Raw genomic sequence first — 24,579 nt, 5'->3', positions numbered from 1 at the left:
GCTGGTTCTGTGTTTAGGATGCCTGATGGATTCTCCTCTTCAAGCTTAGGTGAGGCAAAAAGTTCAAAGATATGCATGTCGGAACCAACCAGTTCTGATTTTTAATATTTAAATACAGAGACGATAAGAAAGATTTACATTTTCCTAAACACCTTTTTACTGGGAACTTTTAGTTCGATTTACACTGTATTAATTAGAGCAAAATGGTGGAAAAAAAAATAAAAAATTCAATAAAGCAGAAACGTTTGTCACATGATACAGAAGAGGGAAGTTGCTTTAGTTACACAGAAAATGCATTAACCACATTTATGAATCATCTATTAGTGAAACAAGTAGGGCTACTACTTTTAAAATTCACGTACACATTACATTTAAAACTGCATTATGCTCTACTGTTCGTAAGAGCGTTTAAAGCCATAGGGAATGTAATGTAATTGTACAGTAGCTTTAGTTAGACAAAACTTTCACTCATGTTTTTGTCATAAAACTTGAGGTTGTCCAAAGATAAAGCTATCCTCAGATGATTCCAGAACAGAGGCTGAGCCTTTGGGTTTTTGGGCCAGGACAGAACAGACCTCCTGCACAGTCTTTTTCTCAGCTGCAGATACTTGAGTTTTGGAAACATGTCGTCCAGCAGCACTAGTACAGCTGAGTCTACCTGTGAGGGACACAATGGCACATGCTGTAGCCTACTTCACTCTGTACACAACATAAATGACACAGACCAAATATTCTCACCTTTTCATCCAGAAGTCTCTGCTGAACCATAAAGAAGGCCTGGCGTATTACCCCGTTTGCTGTGTCTCCTCCACAGGACAAGACAAACACTGTCTTCACACTTTTGTAGACAGCATTGTGTAGATTCTCTATACAGGACACTCCTGGGACCCAGTCCCTCTCTTCCAAACAAATGCTAAATTTTCGGTGCTCTGTGTTTTCCAAATGAGAGATTAACTCGTTGTAAACCCAGTCTCTTACAGCATGGTTTTTAGTGTCAAACAGCACAAACGCATCATAAAGATGTTTGGAGTCACTTCCTCCTAACTGAGAATAACCCCTGTATCCAGCCCAAAGCACTTGGATGCTGTACCACAAGTCCCAGCTGTAGAGATGATTCAGCAGGGGAATAGCTGTCAACATCACGCACAAGAGGGTGCACACGAGGAAAGCCAGACCCCCATATATGTCCTGACAGGATCTCTGTCCAGCCAAATGGAGAATGCTTTTTCCCTGTTGTGACTCTGGAAATCCACATTGCACTAAGGTGGTGAGATAAGGAATCTTTAGTGGAGTTGTACTCAAAAAGTCTGCAAACCAAGCCGTGCCACAGTCACACCTAAAGGGGTTGTAATGAAGACTTAGTTCACGTAGAGTGCTACCATTTTTGAATGGGGCTGGGAATAATTCCTGATTAAACTCCTTTATCTGATTGTTACTGAGATATAGACATTGTAATGATTTAATGTTTGAGAAAAGGAGATCAGGAATAACAGCAATCCCATTGTGGCTGAGGTCCAAAGTGGAAAAATTGGCTCCAAACTGTATCCTTTGTGGTAAATGTTGAATGTGATTGTGACTAAGGTCCAAGTATTCCAAATGTAGCAATACGGACAGGTTTTGCCAGGGAAAACTCGTCAGTTCATTCCCACTGATTCTAAGAAATCTTATGCTTGTTGTGAAGTTACACAAAATTTCTGGTATAATCTCAGTTAGGCGATTATCAGAAATGTCTAGGTGAGTTAGATTTGTCAGATTTTGAAAAAAATAATGGTAGTTATAGTTTTCCGGTTCCCACATAACACCTAAGTGATTTCCGTTGAAATATAAGTAATTTAAGGAACTACTGAAAAGTCTCTTGCTTATGCGCATCCCAATATGATTGTTTGCTAAACTCAAAACTGATAATTCTGTCAGATTATTAAGAAAATCAAAATTATGACCCAAACCCTGTAAGCTAAAATGGAAATTATTATTACTAAGGTCCAACACCTTAAGGGTGTTTTTGAGTTCACTGAAAGACTCATTGTAATAAAGATCAAATCTATTGTATGACAAATCAAGATAAGACAAATTTCTCAAATTTGTGAAAAGTCCTTCCTTTAATTGCTGATTCATGTAGTTAAGGGAAAGGTCAATGCAAACAGCATTCTCCATCCCTTTAAACACATCTTGGTCAAGGAGGAGAATATCATTTGCAGATAAGTTAAATGTCAGTGAATTGGTGCAGATACGTCTTCTAAAGTCTACTATTGTTAAAAACGTATCGTCTGATATCATATCTGGCTGATCCTGTGAGCTATATTCAACATTGGGCACTTTTCTTTCTGTTTGTACAAAGGATTGTGCAGAGAGTGAATATACATGAGGGTTGTTGCACAAACTGACACCTTTAAGTATGTTTTGGGAAAGGTTAATATTTCTGATTGACGGTAATATGCTGAGAGCTGACATATTACTGACATTTATGAAGTTCATAGAAAAATCTAAAGTTTTTAGATAGTGAAGTTTAGATAGAACTTTATAGCTGTCATTTGACAGCTTATGGAAAAAATAACCAGTAAGACGTAGAGTTTGTAGCTTTGACATTTCAGCAAGATGTGATGGAAGGTTGAGTTCAGCGTATGTTACTTTAGGATCATAGTTATAAACAAGGCTTATCCATAGTAAGCCTGTCAGCTCTGTAAAGAAGGTACCATTTTGAATCTCTTGGGCAAGAAAATTGTCTGATAAATCCAACCTTTTCAGTTTTTTTAACGCTGAAAAAAAGCCTTCTGGAAACTTTTTTAGGGAGTTCCCTCTTAAGCTTAGACTGGAAATGGAACTATTTTCACAAAATAGTGAGGATGAGTTTAATTTCAAAGAATCATTATCTGGACAAGGAAAGCATGGTCTTACTGCATGGTCACAGCGCTGGCAGTTCCACTCCAAATTCAGATAAGTCAGTTTGGTCAAATTGGAGAATGCATTATCAGGTATTTCAGTAATTTTGTTCTCTTTTAGATCCAGATATTCAAGGGACAAAGGTAATCCTTTGGGAACTGTTTTCAGGTTATTATACCCTAAAGACAGGTTTCTTAAATTGGGTAGATTTTTAAAAACATCCTCACCTATGTGGAGAGACTGTTTGCATTTGGTGGCATAATAACAATTCTTTGAGAGCAAAAGAAAATTAAGATTGGGGGTTTTTAAGCTGTCAATGCGAAAAATGCTGTTACTTCTTATATCCAAATACTTCAGACTTTCGGGTAACCAGGGGAGAGATGAGAGGCCATTTCCATAAAGAGAGAGGGTTTCAAGCTTTTGAAAAGCTCTAAAAGTGTATTTCTCAATTTCCAATTTGTATGGCTTCAGCACTTCACAATTGGGTACACAATTTACTTTTAAAGTCTGAAGGTTTGGGATGCCCTGAAAAGAACGTTGTTGCAGATTTCTTAATTTAGTATTACTCAAATCCAGCAGTGAACAGTTTCTGAGTGAAATAAGGGGACTTGGATGAGTGGTCTGTTAGAGCAGTATACTTCATTGCCTGTGGCACTAGCATCACATGGGAAGAAGGTCATGTTTATAGTCCAAATCATTGGAAGATGTCCCAGCAACAGAACTGATGTTAAGATAGCCTGAAAAAGGAAACAGAATTTAAACACAAACACAGGAAAAGGGAACACATTATAATGATGGCAATAGTGTGACCCACAGAAAGGAAGAAGTGAGCTGATATAGACACAACACCTTGATACTGAACGTCACCAAACTAACATAGACTTCAGGAAGTACCGACCAAGACACACTGCTAGACAACAATGACCACAAACTAGAAAAAAAGCATCATCATCGCAGTGTTGAACCCCATTTGCTGGTTTCCTGAGGAGTTTAGAATTACATTTAAAATGCAGGAAGGTGCAGTAGCTCACTGACAAAAACAAAAAACTATATAAATCCATTAATGGTATGGCCTCGTCCTATGCTATTGCACCATACCATTCAAACAAAGCACTCCATTTTCAAAATGCTGGACTCTGTGGGCCTCTTACTTTGCTTTTAGAGACTCTAGCAACCAATCTCTGCATTTTAGGCTTCCCTAGCAACAATATGCATCATTAAAAGTGCATTTTGTAACTTTTCTGATGGAGCAAGCATGTTAACATCTCCAATGAGATGTTACAGTGCTTGCCTTCAATTTCACCTATAGTTTGTTCATTGTCCCCTTCTCTCATCTGGCTGGTATACCATCACCCACAACAAAAATATAAGGAGTGCAGCCTGTGCAATGGAAAGGGCATGAGATAAAGACTGTTGGAAATGAGCTGGGTTTTTGGTATCCATTGAGGTATGATGCTTGGAAGTAGCGAAAGGCTGAGGCAAAAATGCACCAAATACTGCTGAACCTGCACAAATGCATTCAGTGGAAGGCAGTGGATGATAAATAGTAATTTAATTCATTTTTTCCCAATGACTGGGTCACAACCTTCAGACAGGCCAACCTATCTCATTAGAAATGTTGATATGTTGACATATTTTGTATAATATCTAATGTTTTTGTAATTATTTTATTGACTATTTTGTTCCAATATTGCTGATTCAATTGAATGTTGAAAAGAAATAGGCTACATTTAATGTCCAAATAGGTGAATTATGGATCCTTTTATTGCTGATTCAATGAATATAAAATATACTCATTAATGTTCAATAATGGTCAAATCCACCTTTATTTTGTGATTTAGGAATAATGTAAAAAAAAAATTAGCAACTTTTAAAACATGAGTCTCCAGAAAAAAAGTTTGTGAAACACTGATTTAATTTATATTAATATAATATTCATATATAGATACATTTTACAAAATTGGTCTACTTTTTGCATGATTTTTACATTTTTAGCATTATTGCAAAACAGATGCAGTATGACACACTCTTAATTTCTTGATTCTCTCACTGTACCAGTCAGTCAGCATTCCTCCTATCATATAATTAACCTGTGTATAGGCTACAATTTAATGCTGTAAGAAAACTTTATTGTTATCTTAAATTTGGCTCTCAAGTTCAACACCCGTGTGTACACTTTCAGTCTCTAGTGCTGTTTTCATGAGGTTTGAAGGTATATTTTTGCTGCGCTCACATATTTCCTGACCATATCTGAATGTCACAAACCACACAAGCAGCAAGTCTCATTTCTTTTGTAATGAAATCCTATACAAAAAATGTCCATTTAGAAAATGCACACTTACCATAGTTTCTAATGCAATTGAATGTTATTAGGAAATAAGCAAAATCATAATTCCTCTTTGCTCTTGGTGCAGTGAGTTAACTGGAATTGAAAGTGTGTTGTAATTTATATGTCTGTGTCAGCTGACTTGTGAGGGACTGTCCCACTCCAGCTATAACATCATCATGTTCCTGTGTTTCAGTGTTAACAACCACTGCTGTTTAGGGACTGTTAAAAAAGAGAAGCAAAAGTTTAAGGTCCTCTTCTCATCAGACAATTATATTTGCAGAAGAAACAATATTATGCGACTGGAAAATGTGTTGTTTTCAAATGAAGATTTATTTTTAGAATTTAAGGATCGAAGGAACAATTTTTTTGTCATGTAAATTACTAATGAATTTTGTTTGCATGATTAGCGCAAATTCTATCTAAAAGGCTATCTTAAATTATATGCTTAAATAGGTTTTCATGAGTGCATTTTTTCTATAATTCTTTAGAACATCATTAAAAAATGCTGATTTAACATACAGCTCAAAATTGAATGAGTTCAGATTAAACTGCTTATTATTATTCTTTCTGTCAGCTATATTACAATTCAGCATAGAATACATTGGAAGTATAATAAAGTATGAAAGTAAAGAATAAAATTCTATATAATAAATGTCAAGTTAAAGAATTTATGATTGTTCAAGGATATAAATATTATGTTACATTACTTGATAATAAATATCACATTATGTTTGATCAAAATAGTCTCTGATTGTTCTTATGTGTATTTTAAATGTACAATGTCCTTTTTTACAATACATAATAAATAGCTGGATGCATTTAAAATTATTCACTTCTGAATTGTAGTCACCTGAATCCAATATGCATAGAAGTGAAAGGCTATTGTAAAGGTTATTTATCTTATATAAATATCATTTCCTCTTTCTTTTCTATGATATTTAATAAGTCCATGACCCTTATCATGTGCTTTTATTGAACATAGCTTTATTGGAAGTTTGCACTGACAGCGTTGAGAAAAATCAATTGACATATTTTTACAGCGTAGGTTACAAGTAAGTGCTCAAATAGCATTATAAAAAGACTTTGGCATAGAATTTGAAAAAGCAAACTACGATTTACACATCTTTGCTCCTTCTTAGTAAGAAATGAACTCAGTAAACCTAACCTTGCTTAAATAGATGCTGAATGAACCAAAGAGCAATGTTCATGAAGCCATCCGATTCTGCGTCCACCTTTGAGAGAGAATGATTATTTCCTGGATACCACAGTAGACTGGGAAGAAAAACATAGACAAATATGAATAAGCACAACAGCTTCACTAGTAACACAGTGTTATCCAGTCATGTGGTGTGGCTTACCGAACAGGGACCTTCTTTGCTTTCAGAGCTCTGTAATACTCAATGCCTTGCTTGCTAGGGACGCGTTTGTCATCTTCACCTATTGTAAGCAACACAGGTGTTTGTACCTGTAAAAAATATTATCAAGCGTTATTTGCAGATCCATGTATAAAAAAATATAAGAAGTATAAAATTGAAAAGAGATACCTTTGGAACATGTTTAATTGGTGATAAGCTCAACATTCGTTCTAAAAATGCAGGGTCAGGAAGGCTGTCAATGCTGTAGTCAAAGCCAGACACAGCATGGCACCTGCAAAATTGAAAGTCATTACAAAAAAAAGTTTCAATTATCATGATTCTAATTATTTGTAACCCATGCTGGAAAATGTGCATAACCTTTACCAGTCTGGTATGTCAGTGGAGGCAACCATTGATGCTATGTTAATGACAGGATTGCGTGCAACACATGCTTTGTAGAAACCAGGATATTGTCCAATCAGGTGACAGGCCAGAAAACCCCCATGAGAGCCACCTGATATGGCCACCTTTTCTGAATCAAAGTCAGTGTATTTTAGAACACTTTCCACTGCAAACTGAAAAACCAAAAACAATTTATGTAAATATATTATAAAAAGCAAAGGGCCACTTTCACTTTTCACCAGAATATGATCATTTAAATTTACTTGAACATCTTTTACATCCTGTGTACCAACACTGCCAGGTAACGAGAGTATACTGTCTTGTCCAAAGCCAATAGAACCACGATAATTCACTGTGAAATACCAAAGAATTTTAAAAAATAATATATTTTTTTAAAACATGTACAATTTTTAATGCTGAATTATTACATTACTCACCAAGTAAAGAAGCAAAGCCCATTCTGCACATCACAGCACAAGATAACATCCATTCAGCAACATAAACAGAGTGTGGTCCCCCTATACTTACATTTAAAAAAAATATGCATAGTCAAAAGTCATGCATAGTCAAAGTATTTGTAAAGTACAAGTTCACATTCAATTACCATGAGGAATTACAACCAGAGGAAGTTTCACGCCTTCTTTAATTTCTTTAGGTTTAATTAGTAAGGCTTCAAAATCAAGCCCAGCTAAAACAAAAATAAACATATATATTACACACACACACCAATGTATAAGGAACCTTACAACTACACCCCATTAAAGGGAGTTTTGCATACTTACAATATTGCCTGTTGTCTTGCTCTGGAGGAGGGGTTAACGTCAAGATATTCCAGTCAATATCTTCTAAAACATCGCAGTCTTCCAGAGTCACCCAGGCCACTTTCTCCTGAGATTCCCTGGCTGGAAGGAAGCCCACTCTCTAAACATGTTCACAAAATAAGTTCAGAATGTAAATGTAGTGTTTATGTATTCAAAACTGGAACAAACAATAAATAGCATCCTACCAGACGTGGAGGGTGATTTGGTGAAGAGCAACTGACCACCATCAAATCTCTAACTATGTTCAACAGACACCAGTTTCCTGCATCTGAGTCTATAAATTGGAAATATATTTGAAACACTGTATACACCCAGTACATTAAAAGCACCCTGAATTATCACAGATCTATTATTTCTGATTACATTATATTCAAATTTTACTCACTTGAAGTTAAAGAAGTGACAACGCCAGTGTTTATGTCAACCATGAGTAGATCCTTAAAAAGTTGAAAAAATTGATGTCTTTTTTGTATCTGTTTGACTGGAACAGTTCAAGCCACTACTAAAGAAATCACATACCTTACGACTTTTCTGGGGAGTTGCAACAATTATACGCTGGCTATCGGCTGACCAGCACTGAGGAGACAGCTGAGAGCCATAGATTCCAGTGAAGCCGTCTGTAAAACCAACATAAAAATTTATTATAATTATATAAACTGCAAAAACATAATACCAAAAATAAATAAATAAATAAAAAAATACATACCTTCTCTTAGCCTGTTCACTATATCCACAATCACAGATGTCTTTTTGGTATACCAGTCATACTAGAATCATGGAAGCAGAACACAGAACATTTAGCATTTATAAAGTTTTTTGTACAGAATGTACTGAGTAATTACAGTTACAAGCTAAAAATGTATTGTACAATCCATAAAACATCAACATGACATACAGTACGTGGCAGAGGTCAGTTAAGCAATGAGGCATATTGTTATTGTTGTTCTTATTATTATTATATGGGGAGAGAAAATAAAATGGTGTTTATTTACTATGCACAACTTGCTACATTGCATATGTGGTCCATACACGGAGCACTCCAAATATGCAATTCTGCAGTGGTCTGGACTGAGCCTGGGAGAGTACACTGCAGTGGAGCCTGAGGTCAACTGCTCTAAGGGAGACAATTAAACAGATTTAACAATGATTATATGAAACATTTGAAAAATATTTTAATTTCACAAAATGTTACATGACTAGTAAGGGATGCAGGTGCTGCCCATTATTGATGAAAAAAATGTGGCATGAATAGTTCTTGACATAACTTACCACATTTACCGCCAATGAGATCCACATAGAACAAAGATGACCTAACAAAACACGAAAATATATAGATGTTTAGGCAACATAAACAATAAACCAGTATTTCATTTTTATTACAATCTCTGTGTACAAATATAACCTTCTATTAGGGCAGTATGTAAGGCCAAGTCTGAATGGTTCATGCCACCAGCCCACAAAGACGACTCCTGTGTCGTCTGGAGCCCAAAAGGCCTGCAAAACAGTGATATTAAGGGATGTTAAATTAAGAAAACATGAATGTGCAAGATATAACACAAGCATAGACCAACCTGCCCAGGAGAGATATCTTCAGGCACACCTTCCAAAATAGACACATTGTCCCCTTCAATGTCCAAAACACAAAGAACTGGGCTGCTCTTGCTGACCAGTGCCTCGCCCCAGTCTTCATAAAAGGCAAATTGCTCTCCCTACAGAACAGTATGCAGAGAAGATTTTACCATGGAGTTGAAATGGACAATTTCATGCCTTTAGAAAGCACTCACTTTAACAGTATCTTTTTTCTCAAATCTCAGAGATTCATCATCATCCTCGATTGCAGACAACTCTGGTGCCTCAGTCTACGAGACAAAGAAATCATTACAAATTACATGCACATGATGGAAAAGTGATTCATCAGTAGTTTGATGTAAACAGATTTGATATGGCGTTATGTTGCACATTTGTGAAAATCACTATTCATTTTGAAACGGGAAGTAATATATGTTTGCTTAAGAGGTCTGGTTTAACAGAATTACAAAAGATGTGGTCAAAATTATAACTCTGCAATTTAGATTTTTTGTGAAACCGCCTTGTAAAAATCTTGTGAATGGGCAACTGGTTCAGAAGACAAACCTGGAAAAAGGACTCAGTTTTTGGTCTTTTCTTTTCAGCCACATATAGAAGGTGGGTTTCTGAATGAGACCAAACCAGACACCCGAACTGGCCTAAAAGAGTAAATATCAGCTTTATTATCAAAACATAAGAAACAAATTTCATTCATTTTATCAAAATGACTAACTGTCTTCAAAGACTTTTCCATGCTTTTTTAAGGCTGTGAGGTTGATACTTTTCATCTTGATGTTTTTACTCCAGATCTGAAAAAAGGCAAGTGAAAACATCCACTTATATGGTAGGCAGATACAATATAGCAGCAACATGCTCATAACACTTTCACAATACATCAGCTGACCTCCAAGTATTGCTTATCTTCCCCCTTGATGGTGCACTCCCTGACAACAGCTTTCATTTCCCCTGAAGGAGAATCTTTACTTAATACCCTAATAATAAAATGGAGAAATCCATTACACAGTGTTTGATTTGTTCCTGTGAAATACTTAAGATAAAAATTAGCAGGTCACTCACTCTCCTTTGATTTCAGAACAGTTTCCACAAGCACCAGAGAACACCACTGATGCATCATCATGGAAAACTATGTACTGTTTGCAAAATTTGACATTCTCGTTTCTATCCAAATCACGCTGGCTCCATTCTGGGGAAATAAGAGACAGACTACTTTCAGTTTCAATAGAGAACCTTTGGAAGGCGATAAAACCACAAGACTGCAAACCTGTGTAAATATTGCTGTATTTGCCTCCGTACTGAGAAGTGATGACTGGTCCCACATCAGCTCTGGTCAAGGAAGGGAAGAGGCTCAGCTCTCTGTACAGTCTGGAGATTTCCTCAGGGTTGGTCATCACCTGGCAGCAGAGAGCAGAATAATGCAAACTGCGACTCAGCGGCACAAACTGTCTCGCGACAGATACAAATCTATTCATTGTTTTATAAGAAGGACACTACGCATTCACAAGGTACAATCAAGAACACAATGTAAGACTGAAACCGAAAGAAATACATCATGGCAACAGACATAACAAGAGATCAAGCAACAGGAACTTCCTGTACGAGTAGTTATATTATAGCATTTCCACCCGCTAGCTTAACTTGTCTGAGCATGGACCTATAATATACTCCCATGGTCAGAATTCGTGCCAATAAAGTAATTACATAAAAGCCGGGTATATCAATGATTTAATATTAAATTGGGTCATAAATTCACAATAACTTCGGTAAAAAACATAACGTTTACCGGAGCCGTCATGGCTGCCTGTCCTGTCCTCAGCACAACAGTGAAGATACAAAGGTCATTCCGGCCCGAACTTCCGGTGTACAAAATAATGCTGTGAATCGAAAATCGTCAGACTTGTTCAAACAATTAAACATTAAACTAAATAACGCATAATTTCACATAATGCACATTCTCTATGTTGTTGGCTGATCCTGATTGTTTTTCTTATTTGATTTCGCAGGAGTTAAAATTCAACCGGAAATGAACATATGAAGGTTCCCTCGTTGGGCAGTTCTGTGGGCACATGACATCCATGGCACATGATGGGCACGACATGGGCACGCCTAACTACCCCGGTAGTGTCCAGTACTTATGGGTATTTGGAATTTCTATTCAGAAACACCAATTCATTTTCTATTTTATGATGTGGATGTGGCTACCGCAGTACGAGAAAAGAAACGAGGGGAAAGGTGGCAATGCTTGAATCAATTATTTATTTGATTTACAGTCGTAGTAGTATAAATAAAACGAAAACATTCCAGGTTAGATAATGGCGTGTTTTAAGGCGAAGACAACTGAATATAGTTAACATTGAAGTACAGTACTAAACACTATTTTGTGAGAGATTACAACAATTCTCTGTACATTTAATCTAAAACCGGTTACACTGTGTTAATGGTTTTAAATAACATAAAAAAAATAAAAAATAAAGGTTTAGATTGCTCTTCTAGCACCTTTTCATAACTGACATTAGGGGGCGGCGTTGTACATTTTACCAAATGCTTCTGAAGAGGCTGAATGACTAGTAAGCTTCACAAAAGGTTCCGGGCCTTTCTGTGCGGAGTTTGCATATTCTCTCCGTGTCTGGGTGTGTTTCCTCCAGGCACTCCGGTTCCCCCATCAACCCAAAACATGCATCATAGGTACAATCCTCCAGATAGAGTAATCCTGACCAAGCCTAGCAACAACATCTGGATTGGGTTCCCACTCCTGATGAGATGTCCAGCAGCACTAAAGGATTTGTCCTCAAATGCAGAGGACAAATTTCCCTATGGGGACAATAAAGTGTACCCTGAGATTTGTGCTGTACACTTTATAACATAAAGTTATAATAGACAATAAAAACATAAATAATATAATTTTAAAGACTTTGTTTTTTAATCTGCTTTTGTTTAGACCTATAGGTCTAGTGCAAAGTATCACTAAGTCAGTTTAAATATTGTCTGTATTCAACAGGAGAAAGAAAGATACAGTAGACTAAGTAATTACTAGAAAAACAACTAAATGTATACCTTTATTTTCTACAGCTTATTGTACTTTATTGAAGAAAGAACTGGTTTTCATTTTAGAATCATAGCAATTAAGTTAAGTGTACACAATATTCTCAATAACATTTTACAGTAGCATCTTAACAGATACTAGACTTAAGTTATTATGTTTTTGTTGTGCTCTTATTTTTGTATTTAATTTTCCATTTACTGTATACATAGCTATAAAGCGCATTTACATCTTAGAGGAATAGAAATAGCAGATCTTTATGCAATAACAAAATTCAGTGGGGAAGTTCTGCATACATTTTGTGCACAGCTTCCATCATTATTCAAAGCACTCCTACAGTATGTTTATTTAAAATAGTTTTTATTAATGCTACAGAGGTAGACGTAGGCCAACTCCTTAACTAAACAGTACAGTTTTTAAATAGTGTTTGTTTATCAATTGAAATTGTGTGCTACAAGTTGATTCAAGGGTGTAAATGAGTTTATCCATGTTTTAACTGTTAACTGCTGGACGATAGGACCAGATCGGGCTCTTTGGCTCCCTCCTGCACACTTTTGTCTCCACAGTTTCCTGACAGCTCTGGGAAATTGAGGCTCCTGGTGGAGTGACTTGGTGATCCAGGAGTGGGACTCATGCCTGGCCTTTTGGGGGGAACTGGAGGTGGATGTGTGCGCTCTGAGCGTGGAGTGAGTGGTGAGCGAATGCCTGGAGATAATGGCCCTGATGAGGGAGACTTTGGACCAGTAGGGGAAGACAAGTTGCGGTAATCAGTACCAAAAGGAGAGTTGCTGATAGGGGCCAGTTTGACCCCAGCCTGTTGGCTTGTGAAACGAGACAGCACTTGTGTGACAGTGTTGCGAGCCAGTTGTTTGGCGGTACTGTTCTCAGGTGGAGGGGGGGCAGAGGTGGTAGGGGACAAGTCTCGAGGAGATAGAGGCCCACTGCTGTGATGCTGCTGCTCCAGTTCTGCCTGAGTCTGGAACTTGTGCCTGGCAGCTTGGAAACGCTGATTGACTCCAGCCTGGTAAGCGGACTGATGGAAGCTTGGGCTCCCAAGGCGCTTGGCCAGCACTGGGGAGGAGACAGGGGAGGAGGAGAGGGAGGAGGAGGCTGTGCTGGAGGGAGAGCGGGGGTGAGAGAGAGGGTGAAGAGGTGACTGAGACAATGGTCCACTGCCATTTTCCACTATCACCTCATTTTCAGGGCCTTTTCTCTCTTTTATGGACTCTGTCCCTTTGTTAGTGTGATGGCCGTTTGCCTTGGACACTGAAACTGCTTTAGTGGTGCTGCTAACTTTTCCATCTGGTTCTGTCTGAACAGATGTGGGCTCCGATGCTTTGTTGGACAGTACATTTTCTTCCTTTACATCACACAAGTGTTGCACAGAAGCTAATGTCTCTGTGAGTTCATCTACCTGTCTCTCAAGCTCCTTACATCTCTCCTTTTCTTTATGGAGCAGAGATTTTAACTGCTCTCGCTCTGTATGGAACTCAGCCAACTGCCTCTCAGACTTGGCCTCTAATTGAGCTGAGTGTCTCCTCTCTTCCTCTAGAGTGTTATGAAGCTTCTCCAGAGCACTGGTTTCCTCCTGTAGTCTGCTGTGGAGCTGGGAGGCCTTCTGGGCCTCCTCCTGTGCTTGGCTGCAGGCCCGCTGCAGCTCCAGACTCAAGGTGGAGGAGAGCTGCTGCTGCTGGGACAGGGACTCCTCCACCTGGCTCACCGTCTGTACCTGTTCCTTCTCCAAGCGCCGCACTGTGGCACGCTCCGCCTCCAACTAAACAAAGGAAATGCAAAGGTAGTCAGAGGATCATTGCCTATTTGACCACAAGGAGGCAGTCAAGGTAAATGTTAACTAAATTTAACAATAACCTGCTTTAGTATATTTTGAAGGTTTATTGAAATGAAATGCAAGAATTGACTTTTCAGTATCTCAAAAATGTTTATTATATAACATTCTAATACAGTGCATTGAGAAACCCTAGATGAGGATGTATGAATCTTTTTGTCTCTATGTGTGTCCAAAATATTGAAAAGAAAGATTGAGGGTGACTGGGGAACACTGAGAAAGCCTCTCTTACATAATGTCCCTATGCAGGCTTTAACAGTGCCTCATGTTGAGCTCCATGAGTGTGTCTGCACAGTGACCCTGTATTAGTCATGGCCATCCTTTATCTCACATTTCCTGAGGCCACAACAGCCCAGAGCTGCAGAACAACCAAACAATGGCCCCATCCTCCTCGGTTTCCTCCAGACCAGCTCGGTGCGGATAGAGCCACAGACACCCTCTAGTGCCTGTACTTTCCCAGGCCCAGCCCTCTCCTCCCTGCTGAGTCATACAATGCACTTCTACTCAGACTAAGCAATGCAAGATCACATAAGGTAAATGATCTGCTAGTGCCTTAACTTGAAACTGGTTATTTTATTGTACAACACAGTGTACTATAATAATAATAATAATAATAATAATAATATGTACATACAACCAGTGAAATTCAATTTATCCTAGAAATTTGTGTGTAAAACAGTCACTACAGCCAAAAATGTATAAAATAGTTTCTCTGATACCTGTTTAAGAAGTTTGTCCCTTTCCATTTGGAGCATACACAAGACATCTTCACTTCTGGCAGATTCTTGAGCCCTGCACCGTTTCTCCTCTTCCAAGTCAGCTATCATCTGTCAATCACAGGGTAAAATAAATCACATTTCATTACGTATGAGACAAATTGCAGAATGTTGCATGTCACTGTTGCTAATTTGTCAATATGAAGTTGTAGCCTGCTGAGTTGCATAGGGTTTTATTAAATTAACTGGATTAGACAAGGAAATGTGTGGCCTCCCTTCACAAAGTTTAAGCCTTGGGTGTGTCAGTCTGTATAAGTTCATACCTCTAGTTAAATAGCAGTGTGGCTTTTGATCAGATACCATTTTCAAGTTACTAAAACATCCTGAAAGTATGACTGACGTGTCTTAAACTAATGAATTAATACAGAGAAAAATGCATTGTTTACGTTGTGTTCACACACTCACACACACCACATCACAACTGGGACTAAACTGGTCCTAAATCAAGAACTAAACCTGGGCTAAGAGCATGACCAATTTTCACAGTCACTAATTTAAAGCATGTGTCTCTCCTTTTGAATATTCTTGTTACATTCAGAACGGATATGTATCTTACCTCATTCGCAGATTTACAGAGTTAAGTGCTTAGCTCACTGATTCTACAGAGATCTGGGTTGTCTCACAGTCCTCTGTTATTTTTCTTTCTATTTTGCTTGTAAGCTACCATGTTTGGTTTGAGACAATTGACCATGTCTTTCTCTGATTGGTTAATCCTCCTGTCAGCCACTCCTATCAGATATTACGGAGACATGATATGGTTTTAGAATTTAAGTCTTTGTAAAGTAATGTAAAAGCATGTGGTCTTAGCTGGCAAAACTTAAGACTGGGCTCAAACCAGGACCAAACCAGGACCAAACCAGGACCAAACCCAGACAATAACAAGTGTAAACCAAGACTAAACTAAAGCTCCATGCAAAACAAAACAAAAAGATCTACTTTAAACTCTTGTCTGTTCAACTTTACCCTTTTATGTCTTCTTTCTGTGGCAGCCAGTTGACCCATCATCCTCTCCTGCATCCTTTTGCAGTGAGCCATAACCAGCTTGAGTACAGCCAGAGGGTTTGGGCCCACTGCGCGTCCCGTTAGGCTGCTGTTGTTCTGGGCCAGTGCATTTTGCCGCTCCTCTGCTTCACTGTCCCTCTGCAAGGCCAGGAATGGATCACTGAGGTCATATTGTCCGTAACGCTCCTGGACGAAGGCATCCCTGTGCCGGGCCTGAAGAGAAAAAGAAAAAAAACACTCTATAACCAATTTTAGATCTGGTATTTGCATGTATGTCGTTCCTTTTAGGAGAAGCAGGTGAAATATTTTGCAAGTTTTCATTTTATGGGAAGGGTACACTTCTGAAAAAGTATGATTTATTTACATGATGGTCAACTGTTTGAGTCACTAAAGGGTACTAAATGTTACCAATTTACTTATTGCAAGCCTAAGTTTCTGGATGGTGAGACTGCTGATGAGAACAAAGGAAAGACATGTAACCCGCAAATTGCCCTTAGAAATATGTCATGTCAGTGGCCCAACAAAAAATGTGAATCTTCTTTTCCTATACTTCATACAATACAGTAAAAAAGATATACAATGATATGAAAAAGATAAGACTTGCCAGTGCCATAAAAACATTTGCACTTATAGAAAAGCATGTGTATTTGTACAGGAAATGAGTGTGAAGTTATTGTCGTGAGCACTACAGCAGATGGCCCCTCTCCTTTAACCCAAACAAAGAGGTGAGGCCTGGCCAACCCCCAACACAGGGCACATGTGAATCTTTCCCAAGGGACATCAATGATTTAAAGAAACTGGCTCTCAAATCTGACGAAATGAGCAAATAGAATAAATAAAGTGAGTTGTGCAAAATGTCTCCTTATCATTGTCATTACCTGCCTGTGTTTGCCCTGGCTTACTCACCAGGTTTATGCGTCTGCCACCCACAGTCCAATACGCTGAGTGAATAATACTTATCATCAAAATACAAAAACATTTAGTTAAAGTTAAACCAAGTGTAACTTTATCCAATATTTAAAATTATGAGCAACATGATCAAATCAAACTCCCTCATACATTTATAGAAATAATAAGAGGAACTTTTATGAAGCCAATTTTTCTTTAGAATCAATAGTCACAAAATCAGCCAAGTTTGGAGCTATTTAAACTAAATCTTGTCGTTTTTGTCATTGATCATGGTGGTCCTATTAGCTCCTTACAGTGCCGGTGCATATTTTGACTGTCAGAATTATGCAAATTAATTCTTTAGTCACCATTTTATGAAGACATGCCTTTGTTAAAACCGTCCGTCTTTCCATGAAATGTTAACCAGACAGATGCCCTATGTCCTATAGCTCCCTCTGCCACTGCCCAAACATGCATGACACCGCATTCCAATGTCTCTTCATCATTTCTCAGAAAGTGCCTCTCGTTACTTGGGTTCCTCTGTCAGTCTCTCTCTCCACATGCGCGCACAGCCCTGGGGGAGCGCTGTGTTGCAGGGTCTTTTCTGTGGCTTAACAAAGAATCCAGTAAAAAGGAGTTTACATGGGGCACTGCGAGACACTTGCTCAATGCCTTACGTTCCTTCTGATGTCCAGTCTCTATGGCACACCACGAGGCTTTGAGCTGCAATAAGAGGGTAGAACAGTCTGGGTTCCTCATTATAGCTAATGATTTATGTGGTTGAAGTAAATGATCATATAACTATAACTGGATAGGTTAGTTGGTTGTTCAGAACTACACTAAGTCACAACTTCACCTGCTAGTCAATAAACAGAAGCTCTTGTGCACGCGGACTCTACTTAGACCCATCATTGAAAATTGGCTACAGTTGACCTCGCAACCTTTTTACTGAAAGGGAAATGTTTAAAGGGTCATATCTTTCTAGTATGCATGCCATTTGAAGCATTGTGAATACCTGCTGGCTCAGTAATCAATCTCTAAAAACTGGAATAATTTAGGTAGCCATATTGACGACCTTGTATGTTTTCATGCCTTAGATGAGGAGTACTTTAGCAGATCTTAGGGCTGGACTCAAACTGCAGTGGTGTGTTTTTACCCAAGTGCCCAGGGCTTGGTCCCTCATGGTTTTCTTGGGACAGTTCGGATCCTAATGACAGAGTGTGGTTTCCTTCATGAGAGGGAATAACATTACCCTGCTTTTAAGCTCTAATTTCAGGTCATGTACTGCAAAATTTTCTTCCAAGCAAGCGTTTATTTTCTGTCCCAATTTCTCGAACACTCTTAAAATAAAATGTCTTCAAACAAATCAATTCATTCAACATGTTTTTGCTCCACTTGTTTTCGTCAGTGATGTTCTAGTTGTGCGTATATTACAGCTGTATTATTGGCCTGTCAGTAGGTTACCTGCAGCTCCGAGGCACAGTCCGGGCCTTGTGTGAGGAGACACAGAGGAAGGGAGTAAGGTTTCTGTCATAAGCTTCTGTAATGAGCTGTTAACAATAGACGGAGCAGCTGGAGAGGGCCACCTAACACATCTCTCCTGTTACACATGCACTCAGAGTTAATCCTCACGCCAAATACACATAGAAAAGTCCCAACACTGCTCTGCTTCTTTCAGGGGTCGCCAAAGTAAATTACTTGCATGGGTACTGACATGTCTTAGCCCGGCTGATTTCCATGATACAATCCTTACAATTCAGACCTAGATCACATCAGGGACTAAGATGCTCATCTGCTTCAGTCGACCACTCAACACAAGTCAAAATGAGCATAGGTGCATAGCCTACTGAATTAATATAGTATGAATAGTAACTTTCTGTACCTCCTTAAATAAAAGTAACTTGTTGCTGCTGCTCTGACACCTAAAAATATAACTACTATAGTATAGTAGATGTATATTAACACTATCTTTGCCTTAGTGAAGAGTGATTTCTCCAACTTTATTTTATTCTAACTAAAGTGTGTTTAAGAAAGTATACTCAAAGTAAATCAAACACATAGGCCTAAGTAGACATTCCCATCTGACATTGTCAGCTTGAGCACAGTGGTCTCCACGGTAACATGTCAAGTCTAAAAGCATTTCCTGGGGTTGGGGTTAAATCAATGCATTCCTGTAGAATTAGTTTGCTCCTCTGCAGCTCAACCACTGCATACACAAAGGGGCAGCAGGACCAGGCATGTCAAATATCAAAAAACATAATTCTCTCCCTTTACTTAAGATTAAGGGGGTCTACCGTTGACCTTGCAAGACCTCTCATCAGAATGAAGTTACTCTGCTTTGCACATCAGTACATGGCAGATATACCTATAGTTTTAGTAACATCAATCAATATGCTATTTATAAAATGAAAGTTACTGGTATATTGTTTACTTAGAACAATCAGATAAACGATTCTTAAAGTATTCAAAGCCCATTATATGTCCACTATGCAACGATGTTGTCACAAATAACACATTAAAACAAGTCTAAAATGGTACATAATGGCCAATTCAATAATGTACATTTGACACTTTGACAATGTACAACTAGGGGGACAAAGGACTTGCAGTCAAATTCTAGAGAGGGAGGCAAATTACATATTTTTACCAGTTCGTAATGCCATATCAAACAGCAACATGTTGTACAACCTTATCAGAGCAGTCCACTCTAGCCCTTTGTGCCCCATTGTCCAGAAACAGGAAAACACAATAAGCTGCAAAAATAGACATTACGGGACAAGAGGAAATGATATCATCTACTAAGCATAACACGAGCTAATCAGAGCAACAGCTAGTTAGATATTTTCATCTGATCCATCTATACTTGTGTGTTTTAATTTATAATGGGTGCAGAACAAACATATTAATATGACTTTCTTTGGCTTAAGACATTACTTAAAGTCTATTCATTTCATATATGCCTGACAAAGTAAGAATAACAACAACATTCACTTCCTTGTTAAAAGACAATGATTGACTTTTTGGTACTGCCACTCCTGTACGACCTGTTTTCTGAAGTCATGCTCCAGAGAATGTTCCCACTGTGAGATGCTGATTATCTGAGTAACTAAGTAATAAAAAATGTAAACACAATCAGCCCTCTGCACTGACATGCCTCACCAATGACATGCTTTAATCAGAAACCAAGTTCCTCACAGATAGGGAAATTAAGATCATTGTGGTCAAACCCATTCAAATACTACTGTGTGTAAAGGCAGAACGGTTAAGCATCTTGCTAGTTAGCTAGTTATTATTTTATTTCTCCCTGTCCAAAGACAACATGATAACATTGATAATACACTTATAATTGTTGCCTAAAGGAACGAAAAATGGCACACTATTAGTGAAATGTGCAAATGTACAATACACACTATCCGAGCTATCATTCTTCTTACCTATGCTGCAGGCATTAACACTACATTGTGTTAAGGGATGCATGAAATATTCATCATGTCAGTTGCCTGGACTACTCCCCACAGTTGGACTTTGAACATGACTAATTAAAAATTATTTGGCAATAACTTGTAAGCAAACACTACAAAGACTGATTTTTGATCCGAAAAGAAATTCAGTATCATTAAAGTATCTATCTCTATCCATCCAATGTTACAAATAAAACTCTTATAAGATGGGCGGCAGTAGCTCAGTTAGAGCAGATAGAGCATTTGCCCACTGATCTGAAGGTTGGTGGTTCGAATCCAGTTCTCGACATAAAACATCACAGGTTGAGTGGTCAGATCCACTGACCCACAGGTTGGCTGATGTGATTCCAGCTCCCACAGATGAATGCTGTTGTTGTGTCCTTGGGCAAGACACTTAACCCACCTTGCCCACAGTGTCTGTGTACACTGGTGTGTGAATGTGTGTGTGAATGGATGAGTGGTTCCTTGTTGTAAAGCACCTTGAGTGCCTTGAAGGTGGAAAAGCGCTATAGAAAAATGTCACCATTTACCATTTACCATGTAATATAGGCAGATAGAAGATCTAAAAGTAGGCAGAGATTTCCCCCAGTGCCCATATCAAAATATAAATAATTTAATTTATATAATAATTTATTTATTTTGCAAAAACTCATGGGCTGGAACTGTAATTTTCTACACTCTCTCAGGACCCAGGTATAAGTAGTAGCATATATTTTATACACCTAGAAAATATTTTAATATAGCCCTAGGAGGTAAAGTGATAGCAAATCAGGTGACCTAGCACAGTTCAATGCCTAATTCTGTGGGCCGGACAGTCTAGTAAGAACAGTTTTTAGAAGGTCCCAACGGATAGAGGGGAAGTGAGCGATTGGGGCCTACAGCTCTGTACATCCTCTTAATAATAAACACAGCAGCCTAAGTGTCCCCCCTGAGAGCACTGTGAGTGTGTGGAGGCGAGATAGGGCCTGGACTGTGGTCAGTGGTCCAACATCAAAGACCTCCCATAATGTAAATGTGTGTGTGAGGGAGAGAGGAAATGGTCACAGGATGGAGGAGAGACTCAAGGGCAAATTAATATTTACCTTTTTTGACAATTTTGTAGTCTTGAACTTAACCAATTCAAAATATTTACTATGAGTAATATTAACAAACAAATCTGACATTTCTATTGAACCTAGAATGTTATGATCATTGACTGTATACATGCAGTCTTTGGTTATGATATTGTGTTTTAGGTCTTGAACTGGTCTAGCTATGCCTTGTCTTGCTCTTGCTTTTCCACACTCTCAGATAAGTCAAGAGTTCTGTGCTCTTGATCGCTTCCTTGTCTCCTTTATAATTAGATTGTGGTAAATTCTATGGCATTAACATTTGCTTTAAACTGACATACCCAGTGGAACCATGGCCCCTTGGGGTTGTTGAAATGCTCTTATCTGGCTCTCTATTGTAATAACAGGCAGTGGAAACCCTCCCTTTACCATTGTCTTATAAGAACAGATTGCCTTGTGTACACAGCCACTCCTTTTCACCTGAGACACTTTGGAGAGTTTCTCATTTATAGGGATTTTGAGTCTAACCATGTCACTATGAACAAACTACTCCCCATATATATTAGCCAAGTATAATTATAAACCATTAAATCTAAATTCATACTCCAAGAAAAAAGTAAGACTATAATTAGCTAATGCTATGTTAGTAAATTAGAAGAACAAAGCAGGTAATGTAAGCATCCTGATCTACCTGAGAAGAGGTGAGGCCCAGAGCAGGGCCTTTAATAAGAACTACAGAGCTACAACACTGTGGAACACTAGTTTATTTGCTACAACTGCTTCTACTATTTTACTTTAGCAAGTTGTTGTTGAACTAGTGTGGACCCATAAATTAAGTGTAAAAATCCCCAAGTATGATTAATTTTAGGCTGTAAGTAAGTTGTGAGAAAGTCTAATTACAGTAAATACAATATAGTGGTTGGTTATCTCACCCTTAGCGCATGGATGACCACATCTTGGGCCTCCAGCTCTCCTTCCAGGATACTGAGCAGAGTCAGCAGCTCAGGCCTGCTCAGAGCCTCCACGTTCATCTTCTCCTAGACACAGAGAATGTGATTACACAGGTGCACACTGGTAGACTTTAGCAAATACAAAAGACGCAATGTGAAACCAAGTCCTATCAGGATCAAGATCTTGACTCAAGTGTTCCTGGTGAATTCCAGTTTTATGAACAGTAAAGAGAAACCATCCATATGTTTAAGCAGTGCGTGCACAGGTAGGATAAAGCTGCAGATTTTAAAGTGGAGTGTGCAGGCTTAACTCATAGGCAGTTGTGGTCAGGGTAAGAAAGGCCAAAGCCATAATTATCTGGTCTCGAGGCTATATTTGTATTTTCTCAATTACTTTAACGCATTTTATGAAACTTGGACATAATGAATTACTCTCCTCAACTTCAAACATTCATCAACATTTCTGTATTCATACAACTGAAGTAAAAAGTGAAGAAAAGGGAATCAGAATCTCCAAAAATGTGTTAATACTATAAACATAAGGGTAAGGTTTAGCCAGACCACAGCTCACAGCTGAGGATTTAAAATGACTGATGTCAGGGTTTTGGTGGGAACATTATTAAATATTTTCCAAATTTGTTTTTGCACATATCACAGTATTAAGTGTGAATACAACACATTTATACTGTCCTAACTCTTTAGATAGCTTTATAAGCTTTTCTGATCAAGTGCAATGGTTGGCATTTTGAAGAAGGCATGATAGTGATCTCATAAAATATTCCATTTCCCTTTGTGTTTATAGCCAACACAATACAACTTCCTTGTGAAAAATAATCCCTTGTCCTAAACAATGTTAAGATTGTTTTATACAGAGTTTATACGTTCAGTAAAAGTAATAACAAAGGTAACTGACATCATCTTCAACACAACTACTAAAAATGTATGCACACATGGCTCACATAAACCAAGAGGCAAAGGCTATATAAAAATTTATGATATGTGCTGTATATATATCACAAAAGGCACCAGTCAGTGAAATTAGTTTACACTGCCCCACAAAGACAAAAGAAAAACATGATTTGAAGATAGTGTTCATTTTGTCCAAGGCAATACACTGCCTCAGTGGTTGCTCAGAAACAGATCCACCTGCCTCAACACCCTTTGTTTAAAACCAAGGCAATAGTCCTTATATTTCGATTTAGAATAACACATAACCAGCAAAAATAACCTTAGTTAACTACTACCTATATTGACTGCCATCTGAAAATTACAAAATCGATATTGCATCAATCATGAAAAAAGGTGCATAAGTAAAAAATGAACTTAGTAGTACCACGTCTCTCAGAAAAGACTTGACATTTTACATTGACTACAAGATCTTAGAATGCATTAAAAAAAAAAAAAAAAAAAAAAACACACAACTTGGATATGGATGAGTAACTTGACGGGAAATGGCAAGGCTAAACCCAAATATTGCACGAGGCAAGTGAGATTATAGATACTTTGACAAACAATACAAAATAAAATAAAATATTTAAAATTGCCCTACCTTCATGCGCTCCTCTCGTTAAGCATATAATTAAAATAATCTTCCAGAGTGAGAAATTCGTGTACAAAAACATGAATCAAAGCAATCCACTGTCAAGGGGCGCTCCTACTCCAAAACGAGTGTGAACAACAGGCATTCAACAACCAAACCACGGAGCCAATCAGAGAATCGCAGAACCTCAATTGAACCAATCAGAATTAGAGTAAAGGTGAGGGGCGGGACGAGGGCGTTCCCTCGTGGGTGGGTTAAACCTCTTTGTTTCGGACGTCCAGTAGCTCAGGCTCAGCTCCCGATGTGCGCGGTTTTGTAGTCTACAATTCTGACCCCCGAGTAATCATTCATAATAACAACTGAACTAGAGTTAAATAATATTAGACAGAAAAGACAGACATGCTGTAGTAGAGCCAGAGAATCATTCACCGTTTACACTTTTCATGGTAATGACAGCAGCGCCATCTGCTGGTAGAAAGCTCACCTGAAGATCAAATAGGCATAGGAAATCGTTCACGTGATATTTTATGGATTTGTCATGGATGAAGAGATATATTAAGTAAATACATTTAGGTAAGACTGCTCGATTTTGGGGAAAGAAAAAAATCTTATAATCACGATTATTTAAATTCTAAGTGCAGTCACAGTTTTAAACG

At 38.2% G+C, this 24,579-nt stretch overlaps 3 protein-coding genes across 4 annotated transcripts; all 3 read right to left on the bottom strand.

Moving 5' to 3' along the window:
* Positions 1–72: 72 nt before the first annotated feature.
* Positions 73–5,921, bottom strand: tlr9 (toll-like receptor 9). The gene is given in 4 exon segments (XM_055166417.1): positions 73–658; positions 739–3,458; positions 3,461–3,617; positions 5,223–5,921. Coding segments are annotated over 4 exon segments (3,087 nt in total). The 5' UTR covers positions 5,226–5,921; the 3' UTR covers positions 73–451.
* A 252-nt stretch (positions 5,922–6,173) lies between these two features.
* apeh (acylaminoacyl-peptide hydrolase) lies at positions 6,174–11,306 on the bottom strand. 2 transcript variants are annotated; one of them, XM_020929580.2, is made up of 23 exons: positions 11,155–11,306; positions 10,636–10,765; positions 10,431–10,557; positions 10,258–10,345; positions 10,087–10,162; positions 9,921–10,012; positions 9,572–9,646; positions 9,359–9,496; positions 9,190–9,281; positions 9,057–9,097; positions 8,780–8,901; positions 8,494–8,554; positions 8,307–8,404; positions 8,173–8,224; positions 7,973–8,061; positions 7,749–7,887; positions 7,571–7,654; positions 7,404–7,484; positions 7,230–7,318; positions 6,949–7,139; positions 6,754–6,856; positions 6,568–6,674; positions 6,174–6,481 (listed from the first exon to the last, which is right to left on the bottom strand). In XM_020929580.2, the coding sequence occupies exons 1-23, from the start codon at positions 11,164–11,166 to the stop codon at positions 6,370–6,372; spliced, it is 2,199 nt and encodes a 732-aa protein (XP_020785239.1). In that variant the 5' UTR covers positions 11,167–11,306; the 3' UTR covers positions 6,174–6,369. The 2 variants fall into 2 exon arrangements, with proteins under 2 accessions (XP_020785239.1, XP_020785237.1); XM_020929578.2 differs by lacking the exon at positions 11,155–11,306 and having other exon boundaries at positions 10,636–10,942.
* A 302-nt stretch (positions 11,307–11,608) lies between these two features.
* Positions 11,609–24,054, bottom strand: cttnbp2nlb (CTTNBP2 N-terminal like b). Its single transcript, XM_055166419.1, has 5 exons — positions 23,933–24,054; positions 22,366–22,470; positions 15,997–16,248; positions 14,977–15,084; positions 11,609–14,185 (listed from the first exon to the last, which is right to left on the bottom strand). The coding sequence occupies exons 1-5, from the start codon at positions 23,936–23,938 to the stop codon at positions 12,911–12,913; spliced, it is 1,746 nt and encodes a 581-aa protein (XP_055022394.1). The 5' UTR covers positions 23,939–24,054; the 3' UTR covers positions 11,609–12,910.
* Positions 24,055–24,579: the final 525 nt, after the last annotated feature.

Source organism: Boleophthalmus pectinirostris, unplaced genomic scaffold (genome assembly GCF_026225935.1).
Source record: "Boleophthalmus pectinirostris isolate CB_2022bp ecotype Guang Dong unplaced genomic scaffold, ASM2622593v1 HiC_scaffold_8, whole genome shotgun sequence".
Classification (NCBI taxonomy): Eukaryota; Metazoa; Chordata; class Actinopteri; order Gobiiformes; family Gobiidae; genus Boleophthalmus; species Boleophthalmus pectinirostris.
The sequence above is the reverse complement of the archived record's forward strand: the minus strand, read 5'-3'. Positions and strand labels throughout refer to the sequence as shown.

Bases quoted from the DNA above. Each gene is read 5' to 3' on its own strand.
- apeh (XM_020929578.2), bottom strand. From the start codon at position 10,843: ATGAATAGATTTGTATCTGTCGCGAGACAGTTTGTGCCGCTGAGTCGC. The intron at 8,902-9,056 runs GTAAGTTATGTC...TGTCTCCCTTAG, and splicing joins TCTCATTGGCGGTAAATGTG to AGCAGTTGACCTCAGGCTCC. The intron at 6,675-6,753 runs GTATCTCTTTTC...TATTTTTTACAG, and splicing joins CAATTAAACATGTTCCAAAG to GTACAAACACCTGTGTTGCT.
- cttnbp2nlb (XM_055166419.1), bottom strand. The intron at 16,249-22,365 runs GTGAGATAACCA...TTTTCTCTTCAG, and splicing joins TGGTCATCCATGCGCTAAGG to GCCCGGCACAGGGATGCCTT. The intron at 15,085-15,996 runs GTAAAGTTGAAC...TGTGATTGACAG, and splicing joins CAGAAAGAAGACATAAAAGG to ATGATAGCTGACTTGGAAGA.